The sequence below is a fragment of the Phyllobates terribilis genome, unplaced genomic scaffold, assembly GCF_046119375.1.
Source record: "Phyllobates terribilis strain yellow unplaced genomic scaffold, ASM4611937v1 Scaffold_3__8_contigs__length_932513732, whole genome shotgun sequence".
Lineage (NCBI taxonomy): Eukaryota > Metazoa > Chordata > Amphibia > Anura > Dendrobatidae > Phyllobates > Phyllobates terribilis.
The window spans coordinates 519,478,961-519,506,908 of NW_027362763.1; the positions used below are offsets into that span (position 1 = coordinate 519,478,961).

Here is a 27,948-nt window from a genome sequence, read left to right on the forward strand (position 1 = left end):
TGCCGTTTTAAATCTAAATTGTATGAGGAGATTAGGAGTTTACTGATCACAGATTTATTCCAGAGGGGTTAGATGTCCAGTTGTTAACACAGTTACATGACCGCTGCAGCCAATCACAGACTCAGTAGCAGGTGACCGAATAAGTAGGTGCCATCACTTTCTGTTCTGGCGGAGATCACTGGAGCAAAAAGAGAGCAGCACAGTGAAGAAAATTGGGTGCAGGCCCGTACAATCATAATATTCAAGCCAGAAAACTAAATATAAACCAAAAGGCAAGGCAGTAGGGTTCAATGCCTCTATAGCCGCTAAAATAAAACCTATTCATTGTTTCTAAGCAACCCCATGTCCTGTCCTATATACTGAATGTCATTTATTATTTCTGTATTATTAATAATGCATAGCTGCCGTCTGTCCTGAGCTGCAACTTTTTTTTTTTTTTAAAGCAGTCGTTTTATTTTTAAGACCATGACATTTCCTTAAATCATGGTAATACATACAATAGTGGCCCTATTTATATAAAAAAAAATAAAAATCAAGCTGTTCCTCGGAGGGTATTTACGTGGAATCCTCGTGCCAAGTGTACAGCGGTCGTTATTTTTATGCTGTATCACATTATTCAATAACCTGCTGATGGCTTCAAGTAGCAATATGCCTTCAGAAAGAGTGAAGTCCTCTGCATCATTAAACTACAGACATAAAGTGCAAGTTTCCTTCTTACAAGTTCCTGGGGGACTGTCAGAACTGAAGTTTTATGGAGCAAAGATAAAACAAGTTATTTCCTGAGCAAATTATCATTTCCATGAAGGTAAAGAAGTAACACATTTTTTTTGCAAAAAGAGGTTAGTAAAAGAAAGCAGTTGTTTGGTCTTCGGAGATCCACAAGTTTCCGCAAGTAAAGAAGTTGCCATTACAATGGAGTGCACCACTTCTTACTATTACATGACCTGGGAAGAGATACCCACAACAAGCCTGTAATGAGAGTCTACCTGAGCAGATTCGAAGGTAATGGTTTTTGTCTCAGTCTGAACTATTGGGACTTCTTTTGTTGAAATTTCAGTCCTCTGTGTGGCATCAGAAATGGTGACCATCTCTGTTTTCACCACTGGAGGCTAGAGAGAAACAAGCACAGAAATTCTTACACCAGAAATAAAATACAATTCCGTAACTATCAATTCAAGGTAATCTTCTCTAGCCAGGACTGCCAGACAAATAAAATGAAAGGGTAAAACTAAAGAGGTCTTGCCAAGAATATCATTATTAAATGGACTGCCACCAGGTATTTGCCCCCTAATTTTAGAGCCGCATAATGTAGAGACTGAGACTGATCCAGCGATGTGTCACTTATTAAGCTGCCTGCTGTGGTTTTGATAAAATCATTATTTTATCAGCAGGAGATGATTAGAGGACTAGTAACCCTGCTGCCATGTTGTCCAGCATATTCATGAGCTCTGTGTAACCTCACCCCACTGATTGGCAGCATTCTGTGCACACTGTAAATGGGCAGAAAGCAGCCAATCAGTGATGTGGGCGGGGTCATAGAGAACTCAGCATTTAGAGAACTGCAGTGGAAAAAATAATTTTATCAGAACTGCAGCCCATTAAGTGACACATCGCTGGAATCTGCCCCTACATCATGCTGCTCTTAGATGTGGTAGCAAAAACATGGAGAGAGATACCCTTTAAATCTTGATGAAGGAAGATCTTTAATCCCAAGAGTCTATCGTGATTTTAAATTGATGATCAGACCTTCTGATAGGTCATCAATATTATATCTGTGGGGGTAGACTGTACAGTGCTTCCATTGATCAGCTGTTTAAAAGATCCCCTCATTGTTGACCAAGAACAACACCGTACATTTAATAGCAAGCGTTCCTGGTAATACAACTTACTACAGCTTCGTTCCATCCAAATAAATGGGACTATGCCGCAATACCAGGTACAGCCGGGGTGTGTATAACCAACAAAGGATTCCCTTCAAACAGCTGAGAGTCAGATCCCCATCAATCTAGTATTGATGACCGAATGACAAGCCAGGAAACTTAGACACACCTTAAACCTGCCATTTCAAGATGGTTGAAATTGGAGGATTAAAGGCTTGATAATTTTGCCCATACAAGTAGTTTCACAAGTCAAAACTTAACTATCACCAGGAGAGCGTCTTTCTAAACTCAAGACATTTGTGATGTGTTAAAAGTAACCTCCACTAAAGTCATTTCTAGATTTTGGGTGGTATGAGTAATTGAAAGAATTTAGAGATATCAAACAGTTAACAGTATTACAGTGACAAGAATAAAAAATTGGAAGCGATACAGAGGAATGGGAATTCTAAGCAGCCACATAATTAGTAGTTATTAGGTACATGCACAGAGCTAAAGGACCACAAATACAGTACAGCACATATGGAAAAGACAAACCAAGATCCAAATATATAAGAAACATGTAAGATGGAAAAGAAAATATGGTGGTATACTGAATAAATGGCAGTGGAAAGAAGTGCAACATCTGGAAAGAGACAGAAGCCATAGTCACTGGTTTGCCTTTTTGATAGCAGACACCAAAACCTCCTTAAGAAAAGATTTGATAAAAGCTCAGTGGTAACATCCACTGCAACAGAATGATCGGTACATACTGAAACTCCCATTCTGTTGGACCCATTTACCTCGGAACAACAAATAATTTGGGCAGAAGCATCAACATCGATGTGAGAAACATCGCCATTAACTTTGCTTTGCTCTTCCATAAGAATTTCATGCTTTTCTTCAACTTTCTCCTCACTTTCAAAAGTACTAACGGTAATTTCATGAGATACGACTTCAGTCTTTTCTTGTATCTCTGTAACTGTTAAAGTCACAGTATGGTCTTCGTCGGTCTGAGACTCCTCCTCAGCTTCGACTTCCTTCACGTCTTCGGCACTTTCTTCAGGCTCTTCCGGTATAACATGCTCGGAAGCTCTACCTTCAGCTTTATACTCTACCTCTTCATTCTCACTCTCGCTACTGCTATCATAAGAAGATACTGATTGGGTGGCATTTTTATCCAAAGCTTTCACTTCTGCCAGCTGTTCATTCACATCATTATGGTGTCCAAGATCTCCATTTATTCCCACTTTCAGGCTTTCCTTGACAGTTGCATTTGTATAGTCAGAATCTGCCTGCTTTTTATCTTCCACTACGTTCAGTATCTCATCTGAGTTCTATATGGAAATGGATGAGGAAAATAAAAGCATATGAATAAATAAAACAAATTCAAAATAAAATTAAGATGCCGCATTTCACGGAGGACAAAAAAAAAAGTGATGAAATCAACTAAAAAAAGTGAGAAAATGTGATGGTGATTAAGATGAACATATTGGTACTTATAGTACAATCTGAGCACCTCAAGGGCATCACTCAGGCCAGTGCGCATCCCTCTTGTTCTGGGTAAAAGTTTCTGTGGGACACAAGTACACATAAAGGACACAATCAATACATATACACAATGACAGAGCCAAAATTATTTCAGGGAAATATTACACCATCAAAAAAAAAGACATTGAACATGTGATAGAACAAACACAAAAGCACAAATACATAAAAACACAATCCTGAATGAACCTGTAGATCACATACCATGCCTGTCTCTACCCTACATGAGGAGGTAAACTGCACAGTACACAAACCTAGATCATGCTCCCCAAATCATAGCATGTTGTAGGAGATTAAAAAGCTTTTTAAAGGGGCTGTCCAGAATTAGGATATTGTAGTCGTTAGGATACCCATCATGCCCACTGACCAGCTGTTATTAGCTCTGGTGGTGGTCAGATGTACACAGTGAATGGGGCCAGAACAGCACAGGTAGTGGCCATTGCCAAGATCTGCGGCTCAGGTACTATTCACTTCAACAGAAACTGATCTGAAGTTCATGGTGACAGTAACAGAGCTGTGTTGTACCGGCTGTCATGGTACAAGGTTTTCCTCTATGCCAGCGTCTCAGATTGTGTTGGTGAGGTACAGTCGGGGAGGCCGGTTTCACCGAAGTGTAGAGTACTTTCTCAGGCTGCAGCAATCTTTGGTTTATCGGACACATCTACTAATTGTAATGTTATACAGGGCTCAGGAGAAAAACATTTTGCCATAGATTTCCACAATGGAGGGTGAGGCATCACCTAGTCCGGCCTGGTGATGCCCCAGTAGAAATGGTGAGAATGCCTGCTCTATCTAGATAGAACATAGTACATGATCACCTATAAACACATACATCACCTTACCAATTAATAATTAATGCAACCAAAATTAAAATATTACTTCTTTACTTTGCTGGCCATAGATCTGAAAACGAAGGTATACGGAGCAAAGGGACTTATTCATTACAAGACAAAACCGCTTTATTTCTAAAAACTGCAGTCACTTTATAAACACCTACTATGGGTATTTTATCAGATGAATATATGGACGCCTATATTTCTTAACTACATGAAATTATTAAAGACATTATAAATAGTCATTTCTTCCCATTTTCTTTTGGCCAGGTGCACATACTGATACAATACAGCATAAATGTGGAGACAGGATATCACCGCTGCAGCCAGTGATTGCCTGCAGGAAGAGGAGCAAGCAGACCAGCAGGGAAATCAGAGATTTTTTTTTAATTATTTTTCGCCTACCAGTGCCCGGTTTTAAAACAAAAGAACGCAAGAGACAACCTCTTCAATTTACCTTATATCTATTCATTTTATTATTACCCAGAAACAAAATCCCCATTGTTATTGCGATGTCCTTGGCATTAGAGCCGCAGCTCTGTTCAATTGAAAGGTAATAAGCTGTAATACCAAACTCAAGGAAAAAGTTAGTGCGGCTATCAGTGAACATTTTTTTTTGTTTTATTTAATTTATACGATTCCTGAACACCTTATACAGGGGTTCCTGAGACAATTACTCTTTATTGCAGGGCATGGTAGTCCTTCAAAATTACCTGAGAATTGCTGGGATCCAGTTTCTGAGACCCCATTTGATTGGGCAAAACACAGTGCAGAAACGTTCTGCTTCTGTATGAGCATCGCCCACCGCAGAGTATGGCCTCAGCAGAAAGTCTATGGAACCTGTACTCAACTGAATGCCAAACTCATGGAGAAGCTAACGGCTTCTGTACCGAGTTTCGAGCCACCAGTGGGGGTCTCAGGACACAGACCCCCACCAATCTAAAGCCCTTTTGAAGGATTAAATAACTACAATAATCTGAAATGTAAATGTAAGTCTTTCCTTAAAGGGGTTGTCCACTGCTAGGACCACCCCTTCCCGATAAGCTGAACATGAAGTCCGGGATCAGCTGTAGCCAGTGCTGATTGGGCGCTGGGCATCACGTCATTCCACCGCATCACAGCCCCAGGACCACAAGTGCTGACACCGCTGGAATGGAGCCAGCACGGGAGAGGAGTATAGGGTTTTTTATTTTATCGGGGCTAAACATTTAGTTTAAGAAGGGATTGTCCTAGTAGTGGACAACCCCTTTAAAAGGGTTGGCCCCTTTCTTTTATTAGTGCATCTCTCCTCACAAGATTTCCAGAACTTCTGTCCCTAAATGGCTGCTGGAGAATGTGACCAGATCAGTTAATCAGTCTCCACCAACTGTAAAACTCCTCATAGTGAACGCTGCTTTTCTATGGACAGGGCTGGTCACATACTCCTCCACAAGCAGCCATTGGAAGGACATAAACGCTGGCTAGTGTGTGAGGAAAGCTGCATTAGCCAGGGAAAGTGGCCAACTCCTTTAGGCTATGTGCCCACGCTGCAGAAATGAAGCAGAAATTTTCTGCTTCATTTCTGCATGTCCTCTCCCAGATAAACGCATGTGGAATTGCCTTGCGTTTTTTATTGCATTGCAAAGGCAATTCCGCTTGCGGAAACGCAAAATTAATTGACATGTTGCGGATTTTTCCCTGCAGCATAAACGCAGCGGAAAAATCCGCAGCATGGGCATTGAACTTGCGGAATCCCCTTGGGGACCATGGGGTGCAGATTACATAGTGTTTCACAAGCGTTTATGCTGCGGAAATTCCACAGCATATCCGCTTGAAAAACGCTACGTGGGCACACAGCCTTAGGATGGGATTCCTAGAATAGAGAATTGTTGTTTCTTCAGTGGAGAGCTGCCAGAACTGATCAGCAGAATGTGGGGCCATAATATTCCATTAAAGGGCTATTCCCATCTCCAAGATCCTATCCCAATATGCAGTAGGTGTAATATTAATATTAGCAAATACCTCCAATTAGAAATATAGTATAGTTCTTTTGATTCGCTATGTTGCTCACCCCCTGTGCAGGGCATGGCAGTAGCTTAGTAATCCAGTTAGCTGTTAATGGCCGTAACTGTGGATACCCAACTGTCACTATACAGTATGAGTGATCGTAACCGTGGATACCTAAGGTACTGCAATGCCCTGCAGAGGGGGTAAGCGACATCGTGAATCAGAAGAACTATACAACATTTCAAATTGGAGGTATTTGCGAATATTATTTTTACACCTACTACATATTGAGATAGGATCTTGGAGATGGGAATACCTCTTTAATTGTTTACATAGATGCAGAACCGTGAATATGTGTATGGTTGTACCTAGTCCTGCAACTCTCTCCTATTCAATTGAATGGAGCTAAAGGACCAGGCAATGCAACCATATGTACAAAGCTTTGCAGTTGTTAAGATAATTAATGCAACCTTTCTTTTGTTGATCTATGTAGGTCCAGGAGGTCGTACCCTTAATACTCAAAACATACATATCCTAATGGAGGTGCCGAAAAAAATACTTTTCTGCAAAGCACAAATAAAATATTGAAACGTAAAATAGTAAGTTAATAAAAATAAAAGCCTTCCTTCAAAATGGTAAATGTATGCCATACAGTATGTATGTAATGAGTCATTTACAGCTTGTAGCCGAATTCTCGAGTTTACCGAACCTGAGATTCAGCACTGCAAAAAAAGCAAAGCCCTGCACCTCTCCCCACTGTAACATGCACAGTTTAGCCTTCACATTCTCAAGACCAGGCAAGAACTCTACAGCTCCATTTGGACACATAAGACAAGCAGGTATCAGGAAGGCATTGTAGTTTACACCAGGAGGGCAAAACGTGGTACAAATATAACACAGCAAGGACTAGAAAGACAGCGAAAAACAGCACACAGTATGAAGAAAAGAAAGTGCACCTCAGACAGTGGTGGAGAGTGAGAAATGCAACACGTGTCACTGGGCACACTATCATTCACAACACTGCCCTCGGCAGTCCGGTGGTTAGAAGACAAGGTAGGAAAGCGGTCTTTACTAAAGAGAATGGATGTTATCTCCTCTTCAAGGCTCTAGACAAGTTAGAAAGTGGAGAGCAAAGTGTTAAGAAAAGAAAAATGGAAATATTAGAAACCAACCAGAAGGTGAAATTATTGCGAAGGTACTACAAAGTGATCCCAATATACAGTGAAACCAAAGACAGAATACCGCTAGCTGCTATAGTCTGGAAATAGAAAATCCTTATTAATAAAGGGTTTCAAAGCACACCGAATGGTCTCAATATGCAGTTTTACATTTTATAGTACGAGCACGCATACAACAACCCTATGGTCCCTATACTAACCCAAAAGGATGCCTCTGCTGGAAAGCCCAATCTGAAGCTTCAGCGGCACAATATCCACAACTGGTGCCCTCACAACATACTAGATACATTATGCAAGGAGGCAGCCATCTTGGTTGAGCTGCTGTTAACGTTCAGAAATATTCTTTACAGCAATTACATGGGCAATAGACAAAAACAGATTGGAGGTGTTCATTGACTGATACGGGAGATACCTTGTAAGACATACTCTGACCAACACAAAGGGGAAAAGTGTGATCCTGCGGGGTCTATTTACAGGTGTTACCTGGCATCAGGGCTGTGGAGTCGGGAGTCGCGGAGTCAAAGTCGGTGCTCATTTTGGTGGAGTCGGAGTCTGTATAAAATGGACCAACTCCGACTCCTAAAATATATAATAAATTGGGTACAGTAGTTCAATGCAGTTTGTGGGGCATATTTTTTCATAGGAATTTGGGAAAGTTATGAAATGTCCTATCAATGGATGTTCTATTCCTGATCTAAGGCTACATTCACACACAGCGTTTTTGCTGCATTTTTTGAGGATATGTTTTTCAGCTTTTTAAAAAACCGCATCACCAGAAAGGTTTGAGCTCATAGATAATGTTTCCAATAGCAAAAGCAGATTAGAAAAACGCCGAACAAACTGACCTGCTCATTCTTTGTGAGCATCCGTTTTTGAGGCCAAAAACGGATCCTCACAAATCGATGTGTCTGAATGTCATATCTTGAAACCCATTGACTTAGCTGGGATGCCCAGGGTCACTGCATTTTACTGCAAAAAAGGATCCGCAAAAACGCTGTGTGAATCATGGCTGTAGCCAGCGAGGGGCAGGGGGGGCAGCTGCCCCCCCCCTTCTAGAAGCAGGGGCACGCATCTATCAAAACTCACTTGTATGCTGCAGTGCTCCAGTCCTGCACTGGCTCCAGACTGCAGGGGGCAATCTCCCCTCCTCTGTCCTGTCTTCTGCTGTCTTCACCAGAGAGAGGAGGGGGAGGGGTGCCTGCCCTGCACAGGATCCGATCCTGGGCCCCGAGCTGGAGAAAGTGAAAGTACTACTGCTCATCTCTGTCACAGGAAGGTAACTAATGCTAATATTGTAGGTGATTATTATGTGCTCTCTGTGCAATTTGTGTGAACTATATGTGCAATATGTGCAATGTACTATTTGCTCCCTGTAGCTGTCATCTGTCTGTCTATCACACTCTATCCCTCCATCTATCTATCCATTCATCTATCCCTCCAGCTATCCATCATTATATTCTATCTAAATATCTTCATTATTGTATCATAAAAATGATTAAATGTCTGATGTTCACATTGTACTACAATAAATTGTTCACTTAAATATAAGCAATATATGTGGGAGTTGGAGTCGTGGAGTCGGTGTAAGGGAAATTGAGGAGTCGGAGTCGCAGGTTTGACTTACCGACTCCACAGCCCTGCCTGTCATAGTAGTCTTGCCTGTGAGCGGCAGCGAGTTCTACAGCCTGGATACTTTTTTCTTCAACAAGTGGTTAGCCTCTAGAAGTAAGAAAACTGCCACTCATTGGAGGTAGCTACTGTGTAGGTCAGTGCCCGACCCATTATTTTGCCTTGCAACATGACTAATGAAATAAACCTGAGCAAAGTCTCATCTGAAAGGAACAGGAAGCCATCTGTAGACAACTCCATATTGGAAAGCTAGATTGCAGTCCTTCACTCCTTCAGTAGTGGAGTCAGTTTGCATACTGACACATGCAGTGCATAAGTTTGGTAAAAGATGCAAAAGTTAATGCTTTATTTGAAAACTATAAATGTGATTAATAAGAAATGGTCTCCCTCAAAGATTTATGATGGTGCAACTAAGAACTAGCTAAATATTCTAAACAAAAATAAACTTATAACGGACACAATGCTACAGCATTTTTCTATCCTGAGGGTGCTCACTAAGTAAATGAAAACTCATGCTACAGTGATGAGCAAAAGGGTAACAATGTTTTAAACTTTTGACTTTCAGGCTCCATATCTCACCATCCACTACTGCTTCTAACGTGAGACTACCATCATTTTATAGAAGCTCATCTTGGCCATCTCATACATGAATTTGACAAACTGTTTTGCATATGATTAGTTATGCAGATTCTGGTCATGTCACTGCATTGTTACTGTTTTGCTCCTCAGGGTGGAAAAATATTTTTCTTCTTCCTGTATACTACATTCCCCAATAATTCAGTGTGTTATTAGGTTGACTCCCAAGCAAAAAGACACTGGTTCGAATCAAGGAGCAGCCATTAAGAAAATTTCCCAAGAAAGGAGAAACAGCATCATCCAGACCGCAGTCTCTTGGCCAAGAAAATTGCCAAACTGCATCATGTGAGCACCATGACAGTTGGAAAAACACAAAATGAAGTCCATCCATCCATTCAAAAGCCAAGAGGTGGACGTCCAGGGAAAATATTGGAGTCAACAAGTTGGCTCAGTACAAGGTCTATCAATTCATGCGCGACAAAAGGCAGTGGAGATGGTCAGAGAAGTCCATGCAAGCACTATTATGCGATGCACATGGTGGCTCAAAAAAAGTGAAGAAGCCTCGACTACCATATCGTCATGGGAAGCGTCGGCTCGAGTTTGCAAAACAAGTAGTAGACTAGGCTCTGATGGGTGCAAATGGGTCTGGAAGGAACAAGGGTAAAAGGGGCTAATGGATTGAGAAATTGAAGGAACTGTCAAGTTCGGTGGAGGAAATCTGATGATATGTGGTGGCTTCACAGCCAAAGGCATTGGATACTTGACCAAGATCGATGGAGCTATATGAGAGTATCCTTCAAGATGAGTTATTTCGTACGCTTGAGTACTAGGAGTACGAAAAGGATGACCGTGTTCCAGCAGAACAATGACTCGAAGCATGCGTCGAAATTGGCAAAGAAATGGTTCAATGACATCAATAAAGTAGAGGTGCTGGATTGGCCCCAGTGTCCACAGACTTCAACCCAATTGAACACTTGTGGATAGAGAGGAAGAAAAAGCTGTATACATACCCAAATGAGTTGACCAGTATATGCCAACTTTGGGAATGTGTAGAAGAGACATGGGATCAAATTTCAGCCAAGACATGCTTGAATATGATCAAGAGCATGCCCAGGAGGATTCAGGCAATGTTGAAAGCCAAAAGTGGAGTTACAAAATAATAACAAAATAATAAAAATTTAAATTTTGATTTTTAGGAGTAAAACAGTAACAATGCAGTGACATGACAAGAATCTGCATAATGAATCATATGCTAAATAGTTTCAAGTCAAATTTATGTATGATATAGCCAAGATGAAGGTCTATAAAATGATGGTCGTCTCACGTTAGAAGCAGTAGTGGATGGTGAGATATGGAGCCTGAAAGTCAAAACTTCAAAACATTGTTACCCTTTTACTCATCAGTGTAAATACCTGTAGTTAGAACACTCATGTTTCATTATTGTATTAATACATCTGCAAATAAAAGGAGGCAATTAAAAGATTAATACGACTTTAAATGAAGAGAATAGTACAAGTGAATAAAGTAATTCTGAAAAATTGTTGTGTGGTCGTCCCAAATTCTTCATTGACGTGTCCTGTAATGTGCTCATTGTTAAGTAGTGAAAAGAAAATTACTGAAGTTAGGCAAAACAACCCAGCCCTTGAAAAAACAACCTAGTATGGAGGTTCTCCAAGACTTGGATACCAATAGTCTATCCTTAGTAGAGCTCATTAATGCTTAAAAGCAACCCCCCCCACCCTTGCACTTAAGGGGACTATACATCTGTTAATTTATATAACCAATCCTGGTGCCCTCTGTGTGCCTCCTTAGCCAAGGCTAGTTTTCCAGTCCTCCTGCATCCAACATGGATGTTACAGGGGCATAGGAAACGTTGGCAATCTATATCATGGTTCTAAAGCGCCACTGTGCTCCCTCCCATGCTGTATATTGGAGGCAGGTGGACACCAGCATCGGCGAAGGAGGCAGTGGATGTTTCCAAGATGCTGGAGAAAAAAACTTTTCAAATACCACAATCGTTCTATTCCAGGCTTACATACATAGTCTGATCACACCGTTTCATCCACCAGCAGGGTTCTCCTGCTCTGGTCAAGCAGAAGCAGATGTTCTCGGCAGTCAATGTGGAGACTGGGGAGCACACACACACACACACACAACCCATTTTGAGTAACACTCATCACTTTGCTGAGGACCTATGGAACGTTTATGTAAGGCAGGCAGACTGAGCTGTCCTATGCAGTTTTCGGCCTGCACTATGGCCGAGAACGTGTAGTGAGCACTTGTTCTGAAATGGTGACTGACTGCTGGCTTGCACTGCGCATGCCCCAGTCAGACAGTGTACTCTATATTGCTGTCTGGCTGCACAATACAAGTCAGCAGTAACATATGGTTCCTGAAGAAGTGCTGACTGGTCCTTCTCAACCATAGTGCAGCTACAGAACACTGTCAGCCTGCCTCATGAATGATCCAACTGGCCCTCCACGCAGTGCTATGAACAGTAACTCCTAATGGCACAGTGTGCATACTCAGCCCCCGATCTGAGAACGTCAGTGTGTGCCTGGGTGCATGTGCTGGGATATACGGCGTAAACTAGTACTACAGCAAGCTCGACCAGAGCATGAGAAGCTTGCTGGCTGCCAAAATATAAGGTTAACAGCAAATGGGAAGACAAGTGATTAAGCTATATAGGTAAGCCTGCAATGGAAGGATAATGCATCTTAGAAGATGAATTATGGCTCAGTGGTTAGCACTGTTGCTTTGTAGTACTGGGGTCTTGGTTCAAATCCCACCAAGGACAACATCTGCAAGGAGTTTGTATGTTCTGCCTGTGTTTGTGTGGGTTTCCTCCAGGCTCTCCGGTTTTCTCCTACGCCCCAAAGACATACTGATCGGGAGTTTAGATTGTGAGCCCAAATTGGGACAGTAATGACAGTATCTGTAAAGCGCTGCGGAATATGATGGCGCTATATAAGTAAGCATAATAAATAAACATTTGAAAAGTTTGTTTCTCTAAGATCTTTTAAACAAGATGGATCTATGATTGTGGTACAACCCATTCAAGTCTTGGAGAAGCACTTCTACACTTTTAAGACAATTTTAGTAGCGGGCAGTTGTTGTATCTCCTGTGTTAAAAAAGAAACCATACAATCATCGGTGCTGTACAGGTCATATTTGATTTAAAATTGCAAAAAGACAGATTTTTACCAAGTTCCTGCAGCATGTGCAGAAGAGACAGTGTTGTCCTAATCACTTAAAACGCAAAATTAGTACATTCAAGTAACACAAATTAGACAAATATTTTTTTTACATTCAGGAGGCTCATAACTGACCACCATTTAGTGAAGTACGTCTTTCATCCTCTAAAGTTAATATTATAACCAGTCAAGACTTGCCTTGATTGGATAAAATTTAAAATGTTGACTTTTTATTCATTCCTTACTAAATAGAGAACCACTCCGGTCACTGCTTTATCGCTTACATTCGGGTTAGATAAATTCCCATGCGGACATTATAAATCACTATAATCTCTACAACTCCATCACATTGTATATGATCGATACTATAAGGAAAGCTGGACTTAATATTTTACAGTAGCTCATAATATAGGGAACATTTAACAGAAAACGAATGCTGTATTAATGATCAAGTAGTAAAGAGTTAATCGAATAGAAGAAAAAGTAATCTTAGTGAATTTTGGAGTCAATGATTTTCTTTTCCTCTTGGAGATACCTACACCCAAAATTTCTATGTTTTTAAAGGGCTTGTGCACACAACTGAAAATGCCATGTGTTTTTCATGGATAGCATTCGTACCTATGCTATTCTATGTGGCGGTGGTTTGCGGGAAAAAATTTGGAGACATGTCTGACCAAAATCTGCAATGCAAGTCTATGGGATCATGACAAAAATTAGACCTCACTCATCCGAGTGTGGTCCAATTTTCATGGATTGACAGAATGGAGAAGGTAGGGATTTTTTTTTTCCCCCGGTCTCCATGTCTGAGAAAAACTGATGCCAGAAAAGTCTAATAAGAATAATTGTACCGTTTTGCTTAGATGTGGAGAAATCAGTGGTGCGAACCTTCCCGAAGACTGAGCTAAACGGCTTGTCTTTTTTGGAATCTTTAGACCTGGTCTAAATCAGATCAGTACATCCTGACGAGTCCAAATTTCAATTAACTCATTTATTATCCATTATAAAACTACTCAGACAGACACACAAAAAAGTAACTTAAAACCACTAAATGTCACGATGCATGCACAAGATAAATCTGTGACATACCCCGTGTGTCTGCAGAGGTAACGGAGTGATACATCGTTTTTCCCATTCGTTGGGACGTGGCTCAGGTGTAGACTCCATGAAAGTGCGCTTGAGCTCACTAATGCTAGCCTGATGTCTCAAAATCTCATCTTGTGATTTATCCAGATCCTATTAATGGATTATGCAAAAATAAAAAAACAAAACAAAAAAAAACACAAAAGACAACTCGACAAGAACACAAATTTGATGGAAAAACAAGTTAGTCATTTATAAAGTGGGGGGAAAAAAAGCAGTAAAAGAGAAAATGTTTGGCCCGTTCTGAAGCACTAAAAGCTATAATATCAATACACATAAGCAAAAAACAAGAGCTGATCCACATGTAGCTGATCGAGTAGAGCTGCATGAGATCTGATATATCTAGATTGAAAACAGATCCGTTTGCTGTTTTCCCAATATAGATCATATATTGTAATGATGGATCTGATTAACTAGCAATTGTTTAAGACAAATCTTTTTTTTTTCCCAAATAAAAAGTGAAGGAGTATCTCAGAACAATGGTCTTAGAACAATTGTTAAAAAAAATAAGCGGCTTAGCACAAAGATTACTGGTCCGATATCCTGAAATTGGTTTGATGTATTTAAAAGTGAGTGCCCAAGACAGGTCAGACATTTCTCTTTACATATAATGTGGTTAAATCATTATCAAAGTAAAAACTCTGACTTTTAACAAATGCATACATTAACGTTAAAGGATAATGGGGATAATGAAATGAATAATTCATCAAAAAGTATAGGAAGTCAGAGCAAATCTTTGATTCTTGAAATGGTCTTCAAGAAAACAGCTTATTAAGAAAGCTGCAAAAAGCAACATGAATGATTAGTTTGGTTAGAACAGTGCAAAATGTGACATAACCACGTGAAAACAATAAGAGAACAAATAAAACATATAGGGGCTGATGAGCCCATGGGCTACGTTCCACCTCTAGGTCTACTAATGTGATATACTGGCTGTTAACGTGGTCCTCTTTCACCAGTGGGATATACATTGCATAGCATAGTGATGAGCACATAGGACTTTACATGGACCATCTGAGAGAAGTTTACACCTGAGGTCACCGCATGCAGGCTTCTCCCACCCCACCGGTCATGCATGTCATGCACCGTGTCCTGAGCAGAAGCTTGCATGGAACAGCCCCACCCTTGCAGCAGTGGCAGATCAGATGGACGGGTTGTTTTCATACAAACCTCCAACATTAAATTGCTATGCCTCACATAAATATTTTCTCCTTGCATTCTCAAGGACTTGCTCTGTGAAATTAAAGTTAAAAACACGGAAAAAAAAATATGTATATAAAGCAAAACAAACAAGCAGGATTTGGTAGGAGTAGTTGGACTGACAATTAAGCTGCAGACACAATAAGGCTGCTGAAGGTCATTGTCTGTATAATGCCAGCTAAATTCATATTTTGTAGGAACAGGTCCAGAACGAGTCATGATCAATCCAACTAAGATCCCAAAACTAAGAAGGGGGTTACCACATTCCACCACATACACGGCTGACAGCAAGGCATGGTTTGCAGGCACAAACATTCAAGAGCAGCAATCTACACCTGTATCACCGGAGGGTCATCCTCTTCTTTTTCCAGCTAGAGCAAAGCGTATTACGTCACCAAAAGTGAGAAAACAATTATTAGTTCAGGCTAATGAGAGTGTCGGCAGATCTGGAGGATAAATAGACATGAGCTCTAATGACACCGACCCTTTCACGCCCCTCTGGCTTACTACATTCCCTAGTGATCTAATATAACAGCATGTCTACATTTATGGTCCTGTAAACGTTACCTATGCTGCCTAGTATTCCAGTGTCTTTGTAGACCGCTATTACCCAAGCATGGCTACACAACCCCGGCTCTCCTGTCAGGTCTGATCTACTAAACGCACTCCTCAACAATCAAACTGCAACACCAAGAAGGAAAAGCCATGGAATTACGGAGAGAACAGGATCGATAGACATGTTAATAACATGCAAATTATGAAAAAACAGAAAAGAAAAATGTTCAAAACATCTTGATTTATTCAGTGTCGAGTATCAGCGTCACACACAGAAATTCCCGCACTTACACAGCTTTGCTGCTGTCAATGAGGTTACTAATGGTTGTCTGAGGCATGTTCTGCCACGCTGAGTGCACTTGGACTGGCAAATACGAAAAAACTCCTGCCAGCTCCCTTTACAATTGCTGACCAATGATGTCCCAGATATGCCCGAAGGGAGACAAGTCTGGAGAAGCTGCAGGCCATGGTTGCATGTGTAGGCCATGCGGATTGCTTACAGTAGCACGAGCAACATACAAACTGGCACCATCGTGTTGAAAAATGTAATTTTATCTTCCATGAAAGGCACATTAAGGAAGCACTGCCACTAGGTTTTCTCTCATTATGTGTGTATGTAGATGTAATGCAGTGTGATTATGTTAAAATACTCACCTACTGCTGCTCTCCCCTGCCCCTGAGTGACGTGGCCACTCTGCAGTCTGTCCGGGTCATGCTGTGCTCTGTGTCACCCAAGGTGGCTTTAACAATGCAAGTCTACGAAGAGTAAGAACAAGGCTCCATAGGCTTATATTGTAAGAGAGACTTCCGGCTCATGCATAGAGCATAGAGTGAGTCAGATAGTCACAACTGCGGTAACTGAGAAGAGGAGAAGAATGGCGCTGGACACCGGAGAGAGCAGCAGTAGGTGAGTATATTAACACACTCACTCTACATTACATACAAACATTTAATGAATAAAAAATAGCAGCCAAGGCATGTAAGTACTTGTATTTCTGCGTGTAGCGCTCATACTCAATACTGAGTAAATTGAGACGTTTCGAAATTGTTGTTTCCAATTTTCATCATTTGCATAACCTCACCATGTATCCATCCTGTAATCTCCATAACTCCACAACTCTTCCTTCTTACTGTTGCTATTGCAACGTTGAGGAGTGTAATTTCATCCTTCATTAAACCGTTCTGGAGCATCTCTCCTTAGAAATTTGCAAAGTGCTATTCCTCTATTATTCCTCCTGGAAATAAATGAATAAATTGACCCCTGGATGATCTCATTCTCCTTGTAAATTCAGGTGAGAAAATGAATTGCTTGATTATAGATGAGCGTCTCTGGCAAGGTAAAGATGTGGCATAACTACATCTTTACCATATAAGAGATTAATATACCTACATGGACAAATTCCAGACAGGTATTAAGCAGTGTGGGAGCCTTGGCTCGAGTCTCCTTATATTGTACATTAGTAATGATAATTCTATGTATCTAAGATATTAACAGTCGGGGACGGCAGTGGACATGGTTTTACACATTCTCTCACACTCCTTTCTGATTTGCAGAGGTCACCCGAGTATAAGATGTGTCAATGTATTTCTCAGGTGTTCAAGCTTTTGTGTCCTGATAAGAAATAACTATCTGTACTGTGTTTTACATGGTTTTAATTGCTTCTAGTCTTTTATAATGTCTGACTGTCATTCCAGTCTGACGTTTAAAGTAACAAAACAAGTGAACAGAAATTAAGTATTTTCAAAGTTCTAAAAACTAAATGAATTGGGGGCCTCCCTACATAATTTTTCACGGTCGGCACACACTGGATAATGTCAGTCTGCAGGGAACACAACTTATTGACAGGGGAATAGTAAAAAAAAAAAAAAACAGTTGTCAAATTCTGCATACATTTCCAGTAGAGTTAATAGAGAAAGGGCACGAGGCAGAATATTAGATGCCTTAGAATAAAGCCATTTATGGGAAACAACAAGTGATAACTAAAATAAGGCTTGTGATAAAGTATTCCAGTCTCCGAAACATCAATTAAGCCTGAATGGTTGTGGTAAGGGAGCAGACACGTTTCCTGCTAATCATGCAGTGTAAACAGGCTGCCGATCACCCCATGAATGTTCATCAGGTGGAATAATCACTTGACTTGCTTTAAAAAAAAAAAAACTTATTCTAGAATCAGAAGAATACAAAGAATAAATTCTTAATTTGTTTATGCAATTCTTGCGCTCTGCTTAGAGAACAGGTTAACTCATATTATACAACTGTGTCTTGGCCACATACACATTTTCTTGTATGTACTAGATAAAAAATACAATATTCTTTTTCCATTTCATAGGGTATATAGTTTTCTAGACTGAAAAATAACATACAGACGTGAAAACTAGATGCAAGTGGCAGCTAGAATAGAATTACACACCTCTTCCCCTGCTTTCTCATTCAGGTCAGGGTCAGAAAAGGAGCCCAATGGATTCGTCTTAGGCTCCAGGTAGCAAAGAGACAGAGCAAGAGGAAGGGAAAGGATCAATGAAAATGGGACGGACTGAGAGGCTGAAAGGAGCAGCACAAATATGAGGACGAGGGATGGGATGAAGGAAGGGGAGGTAAGAGGAACGTAGCGCTGCAGATTTGATGGCAGGAAAGACACACAAACTTCTGGGAGACTGGGGAAACTAATGTATCCATCCTCATCAAGCAAGGAAGGGAACTTCAAAGAGAAGAGTTTGCAAAAGCTGAATGAAAAGAAGCCACATTCCACGGCCTTGTATTTTAAGGACAGATGGCTATTGTAAGCGGCTAGTGGAGAAAAATGGCTGCCTGCATCAGTGGTAGAGTCCAGGACTTTTGATAGCAAATCATTGTGAATTGGTGTCACTTCCTTGGTAGTACAGTCCTTAAAATTTATGCCATCATCACTAGAGGATAATTCATGCTGTTCCTCCACTGTATCATCATCTGAAATATCTGAAGGCAAGTCCATCTCAGGGATGGATGGCAGGTTGGCGGAGATGGTATGACTGCAGTGAATGGGTGACTGTGATAATGGGTGACCGAGCTAATCCAACAACACCAGCAGCAAGCAGGTGGGTATGGGTGTGTATTCAAATGCAATCGTGTAGAAAAGAAAACGTGAAAAAATGTGTACGCAATAGGAACAGAGAAAGAAAAAACAATAGAAAAATGTTAGTAACAAGTTTATAGAGATACAGAACTCTGCAATCAGAAAACAATTACCCCAATAGAGTGTAGAGGGAAAATGTATATATACATGCCACAATCTATACTCCTACGGAGCCATGAAAGGCGTGCGTGCAACAGCAAGCTCATACTACTCTATGGCATTTATTCTATAGATCCCATTTAGAAAGGGGCTGGAGAAAATACCTTGTACCATTGCCTTTAGCTATGGAGCATTTTTTACCTGAATACAATGATGGCTATTCTCTGAATATACAGTATAATTAGCATGCGAGAGACACAGAGCCACAAGCCAGGATTACAACACATTGATGCAGGCAGGTGCGGGGAGGGGAAAGTTCAGATTTAAGAAGAAATGGATACAGCTGCCGTATCAATTTATATGTTCTGAACTAACCTTTAATGCTAAATGTACTCTAAATAATTCACTACTTGGTAAGAGTAAAGCTGGAATAATTGATAGGTAGTCATGTTATCGGAGCCACGTGGGCAGCGCAGGGACCCCTAAAGGCACGGACAGCATGTGTTCAGACAGCTTTTACGCAAGGCAGCAGCATTGTCACTTGCAGTAGAAATCCACAACTGAATGTTTTCAGGGATCGCCTTTACACCTGCTTACCACTTCAGTTTTTGCTTGTTTTGTGTTGAGTGGATTAACTAATGACAAAATGAGCACCTGATCATTAGTTAAGTTTAACCTTAAAATATTTAGAAAAACATGTAAAATATCTGTATGTCTGCATGTGCCAGTAGTCATGTTAATGCAGAATATATAACTAGCTTTACCAATTTCACAAGACTTGGGGAAAAATAAAAAAGCACATTTATTCTAGAGATTTCTGTGTATACCACAGTTCTACAATGATTGTGTACAATGTATACAGCCATCGCAAACAGACACAAGAAGCAAGAGTTACCACCCAGCGACCATGGCACAAACACCCAGCACCCCAGACACTCCGTTACTAGGCAGGTCTGTGCCACCCTTACCTTTGTGTCGTTGGGGAACACAGATGGAGCACTGGGTGCTGATATTCCATCCTGAGCTTCACGAGTAGATCCGGACAGTAAACCGTCCACGCCGCTGTCTCCGGCAGAAACCGATGCGTCCCTCAGAAGGCTCTGATCTGTGAGGCTTCCAATTGGAGCTGGGAAAAAGAAGAATATACATGAGAAATAAAACAAAGGCATGCTGGAAAGAGGGCTTGGCAGAAGCTTTGTGGGGACTATGTCCAGAATTGGCTCAGTTTCCTGAAATTCCTGAGGTCACAGCAGTGGTCATAAATGGCATTAAATATAGCTATTAAGTGGATACCAAGAAATAGATTACAAAAAATCGCAAAAAAGGGTGTTTTTTTAATTCTATGTAGTGCAACTGCCTACCCCATGTGCAACAAAAGTCAATTTTCTTTGTAATTAAAGTCATAATGGTGGCATAGTAGGATTTTTTTTTTAATTTATCTTCATTTATAGAATTTTGAGAAAGAAGTAATATAATCACAAGGCACTGAATATGCCAAGATAGCAAAACAGAAAAATAAAATACATTTTGTAGTATTAATAGAAACTATCATAAAGAACAGGAAGTAATGTCTTAACAGTACAACCATCAGGTTAATCCAAGACAGAAGCCCCGCAATAAGGAAGACACAGTATGTCCTTGACACAGTTTGCAATACCATGTAGTATCATAGTGCATTTAAGGCATTATTTACCCAGAATAACAATTTATCACTCATCCTACCACAGATGCCGGTAATGGGCTCCATCTGTCATTCCTAGAGACAATGAATGGAGACCATGGATGATCAATGCACCATTCAGACTGGAGTCTCCAGAGCCGCTTACTAAGGATCAGTAGGGGGTCAGAAATCGATCACTTATCCTGCTGATAGGGGATAAATTGTTATGGTGAGCGCACCCCATTAAGTGAATGCTCTGCTATGGCAGAGTAAGTGGCACAGAAGCTGAGCTCCTGCACACCCCAGTCTCCATTATGTCATTATACTGATCCATCTAATCTGAAAGCTCCTTAAAATGGATGATTTCAAAAGAACCCCACAAATGTGTACTGGCCAAAGGAGGAAAATAGGACCCCGACCCTTCCCCTATCTCCGAATCTCAACCTAATCAATTCAACAGAATTTTCCTGCAACCATCTGACTCTGAGCCAGAAGTAACCTAGAAATGAGAGACTCACCTATCAGCCATTCCAACAACCAGCCTCCTGAGTAAGTACACAATAGGGTGGGAGGCTGTACCCAAGGCTTTGGGCAATAGAGTGGAAATGATAGAGGAGACCCACATCACTAGCTTTAAAGGGTTTGTCCAGGTTTAAAGGGACTGTCAGCACAGAATGACTGTTCAAACCAAGTCCTGCCGTTCGGTGCTTCACAGCAAGGGCCAAATATTTAAGTGCATTTTCCCATCTGCTTTGCTGTCCCTCGATCTCCAGCTCCCCTCTTATTTGATTGACAGCTCTGGCTTCATAGATCGAGATATGGGAGGAGATAGATGGAAACAAAGCAGGTAGAAAAATGTAGATAAATGCTTGGCCCCGCCATGATGCACCCAGGGCCTGTACTCTGTCTGATCAGTCATTATGTGCTGACAGAGTCCCTTTAACAAAATTGTATGAGTGACCTTTGAACTCCCTATAGTCTTCTTGCCACATTGGCCAGCTTTCCATCTTCATGCAGAGAAGATTGGCAGAAGACAGTCTAAGGCTACGTTCATATGCAGAGTTTTTGCTGTGATTTTTTTTTCTTCGGCCAAAACCTGTTCTCTTGCCAGGAAAAAAGCTGCATTCAAAACGCCCCGTTTTTTACCGTGATTTTTACGTGCGGATTATAGGTATGCTTTAGCTACATGTTTAATAAAGCTAGTTTTATACACCAATAACACGGTTGTGTTGTTTACAACATTATTTCACTTATTAAAATTACTCAAGTCTCATGTACAGATTTGAAGCAAATTCAAAATCTTCAAAAAGTCAATTCTTTCAGCATTTTTCCAGCATTTTTCACTCATTCCAATGCATGAGAAAAAAAAATTCAAGAAAAAACGCATCAAAAGCGCAAGTAAAAACTGACATATTTTATGCATTATTATTCCTGCCATCACATCAGTATTTGAACACTGAACATGTGCACATACCCTAAAAAGGCTGCGGGGTTAAAATTCAGATACAAGGAGACTAGATCTGTTATGAGGGAGCCCTAAAAACCATCTTTCTTCATCATCACCCCTCTTACTGACATGCAATGTCCAGCAGGTGGCAGCAAAGTACGCATAATCAACACGTTTCCACATAGAGAGCCCTAAAATATAGCAAATAGGTCCTCAGATTTCACAATGCTGTATATAGGTCTAAAGATATACGAGATCGATGGAGCTAGTGTGCTTACTTTGAAAATACATGACTAAATAAGTAAATATATGAAAAACATTTTATGAGTCTAGCTCTTGCTGGACTAAAACTGCTCATTTAAACAACAAAGCGGGAAAAACTTTAAAAAGGGAGTATACAGCCAATCTGATATTCATTTGCAAACTACATCAGCCTCATCACATCTGAGATCTATTTAATAATGTATGCAAGTTTGTACTGTGAAGCTTGGTGATCTGCTATGTCATATGGAATATCTGATCTACCCTGGAATAGTAGGGAACAACACGATCCCTGAGAAGAATCATTTTGGTTTGCAGTCAAGATTAAGTTGACCAAATTCCATAGCAATGGCAGAAAGGATTTCCCTGCTGCTCTCTTGAGACAATCATAACGTCCACTTATATAAGATAACTTGATTTGGAAACATAATGAAAACAGTAAGGCAAGTATCAGTAGATCGCATGATAAGGTTTATGCATTTGTCAATTGTGCTTGGCCAGATGTCATAATAAATAGCTCCGTTTCTAGTTTGCTCAATATTCCTTCTGGCAACAAAAAGATAATAGGCTTATGTCCACTTTTATTTTCTAAACTGCTGGATCTCCTGGTTCATGTTCAGAAAAATGACATGCCACCAAGTGTATTTCATGAGGGAAAACATGGCGACAAGTTCCCTTTAACACATGGTGACAGTAGACCCGGAGGTCGGCACTGCGGCCTCCGTGCTGCCTCCAATCATCAGGATTTTGAGAAACGCAAATACATTTTCTCCTTTGACTTTTACTGCTGCAATTTATAGTTGTATAAAAATAAATAAATAATACACAATTACATGGTATCATAGGGTCTACAAAGAAACAAAAAATGTAACCTAATGAAAGAAATGATAAAAGCACGACCACCAACACTTACAGTCCTAAAGAAAAGTGCACTTATTTTATATTAAAGTCAACTACATGGAATGGAATATTTTGTACACTAAAACTCTAATAAAAGCACAAATAATGTATATGAAGAGGATGTAAAAATAAGCCCGTCTGTCAAGAAAAATACCTTTCCTCAGAGTTCAGACCGCACACATCCTTAAAGGGATGGTCTGAAGACAAAGCATTTTCCTCCTAAACCCCGATTTATTTAGTCCCATAATCTAAGCTATTTTCTAATATACTTGCTTTAAGAAGGTTTTACTATTCCTTAACTACACTACTTAACTGGATTTGTATTTTTTTCCTACTTCCTGTCTGATGACGATTCGTTTGCGTATCACCAGTGCATGCTGGGATACGCACACAAAGCATCATCAGGGGGCAGAGACTGAGGTCACTGTCACAGCCTCTGCTCCTCGTTTCAGGGGCTGTGCTGTCCCCGATCTGTTATCTGCTTAGATAGCAGTAAGCCGGCAGCAGAGCGGTGTCGCTATTCCCTGCAGAGACCAGTGACATCAGCTGCGGAGGCGGCACTGGTCTCCTGCACGCTGGGTGTAGTGCCACTGCTCTGCTGCCGACTTATTACTATCCATCTACACAGACAACAGGGCGGACGCTGCCCTCATCCTACAGGGCACTGGGGGAGACACTCAGGGACAGCATGGAGGCTGAAACGAGTCACTGATGAGGCTTCATTTCAGGGAAGGGGCAGGGACTGTGACCGCAATATTTGCTCCCCTGATGATGCTTTGTGTGAGCATCCCAGCATGCTCTGGTGATACTTAAATGAATCGTCATCAGTCAGCAAGTAAGAAAATAAATACAAAACCAGTTAGATAGTGTAGATAGGGAAGAGTAGGACATTTTTAAAGCAAGTATATTAGAAAATAGCTTAGATTATGGGACTAAATTGATAGGGAGTTAGGCGATGAATGCTTTGCTTTCGGACCACCCCTTTAAGAACTGCAATGTGGGCACAGGCCGGGAATAAGCACGGCTTCTTTTTATGAAAATTGGCTTTCTATTGGTAACTTAAAGACAGAAAAACCCCTTTAAGATTCAGTGGTCAGCTAATTTCCATGCTGCTGATGGCCACACGAAATATTCAGTTCCTTTATATGCAGATATTAATGCAGCAATGTCTGCAGTACACATGGGATTTCTGATCCTAGAGTACACTATAAATATTCAAGATATAGGGGTAATCTGCAGGTAAATAGCATTTTAAACATGTCTGGCCGGATTACTGGAATAACAGCTAAAGGGAGAAAATTAAGTTATATTCTCCTTGCAGCCCCTCATGTCCAGTCATTGGCACAGTGCAGACTATACAGTGAGCGGATTACGACTACCTCTGCACCTTACAGGGAGTCTGTCAGCACAGCATGACTGTTCAATCCAAGTACAGGTGCTCTGTGTACCCATGGTGTGACCAAACATTTAAGTACACCTTCTCACCAGCTTGTTTTCCCTCTATCTCCACCCCTCCTTTTCATTGAATGACAGCTCTGGCTTTATAGAGCAAGAGAAGGGCTGAGATAGATGGAAAACAAGTAGGTGGCAAGGTGCACATAAATGTTTGGCCACACCAAGGGTGCACTGAGTGCCTGTACTTGGTTTGAACAGTCATTCTGTGCGGACAGACTCTCTGTAACTGAAAGCCAGCTTTGCAGCGTATGTGTGCAGAACAGGCTGTCCATCAAGGTGCAGAGGCAGTGATAACAGCAGTATAATGAGCGATGACAGTGACAGCTCCTGCACTACCCCAATGACTGGAAGTGAGCCACTACAAAGTGAAAAGAATATTCATTTTCTCCCTGTAGCTGCTGGTCTGGTAAGCCTGCCAGAAACATTAAAAACACTTAACCTGCAGATTACCCCAAAATCTAAAAGGTAAATAGCACTTTTTTTTAGCCGACGGGTTCTCCTTACTAGATCGAATACATGTTGCATTTTACCTCCATCGAGACTCCTGGACATGCGTTTGCTGGTTGTACGTTCAAAAGAAGGGGCCGGTCGGTCTATCCTTGTGCTTGCTTCTCGGGTCTGTGCCTGTGTGCGACCACTGTACCGAAACTTAGATCCCAGCGTCAAGAACCTGGCTTTAGGAGGCTGTTCAGTAGAGGAGAGCCTGCGGGAATGTCGAGATAAAACAATATGAGCACTAGCAAAGGTCTTTGTGCTGCTCCAAAGCAATATAATTCAACCTCTCTAATTAGAAGAAACATCATTGTTGTCTCCAGCCCCAGTATAATGAGACTTTGGGGAAAAATAAACTCCAGCAATCAGACCTAGGCTTCAAAGGCACTTTGCTAAGCAGGGATGATATAACGGAGCAGAAATGTCAAAGTGCCTTGTAATGAAGGCAGAATGGCTGAGCTCTTCAGCACGACTGATCGTTATTACTACTACCACCAACGTTTGTATGGGGATTGCATATCCAGGTGTTTATTTTTTGTAAGTATTTGCAATCTGTCTGCAATACGTGTGGCCGGAAACAGTTGAACTCAGGGGATGTGAAACTGGAAGGGGTTTTAATCTGTTAATCCATAGGATTCCTATATGTAAAACTAACAGAATCATCTACCCAGTATTACAGATTTTTTTTTAATACGTTTCAGAACTTTTGGGGTTCAAGTCCTCAGCCTCCTCCCGATTGCTCAAAACACTATTGAAAAGCACTCAGTTTTGGAGGCACTCAGTTACTGCATTGGCAGCGAGTGGTGTACAGTCTCAGTATTAAGTCTGTGGGTCAGTACACCACAAGTCTGAAGGGAACGCTTCTGAATAGTATTTTGAGCAATTGTTGGGGTCTCGGAGCACCTGTAAGACATTCAAAGTTTGCTATTATTTTTTCTCCTAAGGCTTTAACTGTAAAAATTACCCCATGACTCTCCACCGTTACTCCCCGCATTTGTTGGCATGGTTGAAGCAGGGTCGCCACAGCTAGAGCATGTGACCACTGCAACCAATCACTAGGCTCAGTGATCATGTCGAATTGGATATGTTTCATATATAGTATTAAAGAAAAGAGATGAAAAAGGAGACAAAATGTACTTCTTGGTCCATTTAGGCCATCTGTACCCAGGTGATATACATAACAGAATACACCAGAAACAAAATAGTGACAACAGAGGTAACAGATGGAAATCGGGATGCCCACAGCACTCAAAGATTACCAGGATGTCAGACTAAACAATGTGTGGAGTCCAACAGGCTTCTGCCTATTCTGCCATATAAACTGGTCTATGAAATATTTCACAAGAGAGCACATTGGCAGCAATATACGCTCTGGCTGCTTCTTGTAATAAAAAGAAAATATGGAAGCACTTAGGCTGGGTTCACGCATTGTGTTAGTGTGCTGTGTGGTCAAAAACTGCACGGCACACTGCTGTAACACATTCCTCTTAAGACACAACTGATTACACTAGTTACAACCCCCGAGTGATGGCGAAACTGCTGCCAGTTTCCTATGGCAGTTTTTCTTTGTGACCAGTGGCATCAGATGTCATGCTGTGCTCAGGGAGCCCTAACAGGACGTATGGATATGGATTCTAATAACCCCAAAATGGTTATGACAGTGCTGCGCACAACCATTTCTTTCAGGAATATAGCTTGAAATTCCTGCAACAAAGCAACAAGATTGAAGGTAACCAGCTCTTAAATACCTGTAAAACGTATGATGCTCCACACAAACTTTCCACAATCTCTTGGCAGCACGATGGTTAGGCAACTTGAACCCAATGGTGCTCTCAAATTGTTCCAGCTGGAAAACAATCATGTAAACCTCAAAATTCAGCAGCACTTAACACATATAATAACAGCGTTAGTAATAGTACCTGAAAAGCAGAAAAACAGGGTCTTGTAGAAGGCTAAAAGCCACAGGCAAACATATTGTCCGATAGACAATGACTAGATCTGCGGGTTGTAGGCTTCAAACTCTACTTAACTCCATGACTGGATGCAATACTGATCAACGAAGCCCCAGCGATCATCATGGATCAATGACTAAAATCACCAGTGTGCATACACGTGCAAAATTACTACTTCCAAACAATAGCAAAGCTTGTTAAGATACCCTAATGAAGTCTGCTTCAGAAAACCCCATGAAAAAGCACTGCGGAAACTCTCAAGAGAATGAATATATTCATTTCCATGATAACACAAGTTGCTGTTCACATGTTCAGGCTTTGAAGCGTCTTTTAACTTCTCCTCATTTTTAAAAATGCCAAGCAGTTAAAAAGCGAGTGTACCATTCGTCAAGCATTTTCCACTAGGAAAGCGCTCAATACTTTATACAGAGGGAACAATGGGAAGGCTCAAAAGATGCTTTTAAAATAACAAAAAGGCAAAATGTATGTTGAAAAAAAAATGCACTCAGGAAATGACCAAAAACGCTATAGCATGGAAAAATAGACAGCAATTCCTGAAGAGTGTTCAGCTTTTAAAACAGACATTTTTTTGGCCACTTGAAAATCCCACCCTGTGCACATACCCTGAGGCTGGCGAAGCATTTACCCAAAGTTTATAGAGGACCTTTAACCAGTTCTAGCATGTTAAACTGACCACATCATGGAATAATGGCTGCAGAGCTGAACCATTTTTTTTATTTTAATCTCTGTTGCAAAGATATTAATTTGTTAAGATTAGATTTTAATTTATGGGAAGTCCAAGAAGGAGGTGTTACCATAAATTCGTCTCTTGGCGTGTTGTTGAGAAATCATCAGAAGGTGACGTCATGCATGG

At 40.9% G+C, this 27,948-nt stretch overlaps 1 protein-coding gene across 20 annotated transcripts in view; it reads right to left on the reverse strand.

Moving 5' to 3' along the window:
- Positions 1-27,948, reverse strand: part of EPB41L2 (erythrocyte membrane protein band 4.1 like 2) — a 178,286-nt gene that overhangs the window by 31,267 nt on the left and 119,071 nt on the right. For 6 of the 20 annotated variants that reach the window (XM_073671227.1, XM_073671226.1, XM_073671225.1 and 3 more), the window contains 11 exons: positions 26,871-26,968; positions 25,161-25,333; positions 19,876-20,033; positions 18,107-18,742; positions 15,476-15,511; positions 15,111-15,173; positions 13,887-14,033; positions 7,180-7,329; positions 3,376-3,429; positions 2,660-3,193; positions 987-1,109 (listed from right to left, as the gene is read on the reverse strand). In XM_073671227.1, coding sequence (XP_073527328.1) covers positions 987-1,109; positions 2,660-3,193; positions 3,376-3,429; positions 7,180-7,329; positions 13,887-14,033; positions 15,111-15,173; positions 15,476-15,511; positions 18,107-18,742; positions 19,876-20,033; positions 25,161-25,333; positions 26,871-26,968 — 2,172 coding nt within the window. The remainder of the gene's footprint in view (positions 1-986; positions 1,110-2,659; positions 3,194-3,375; positions 3,430-7,179; positions 7,330-13,886; positions 14,034-15,110; positions 15,174-15,475; positions 15,512-18,106; positions 18,743-19,875; positions 20,034-25,160; positions 25,334-26,870; positions 26,969-27,948) is intronic. The other 14 variants (XM_073671232.1, XM_073671234.1, XM_073671236.1 and 11 more) reach the window with 14 other exon arrangements.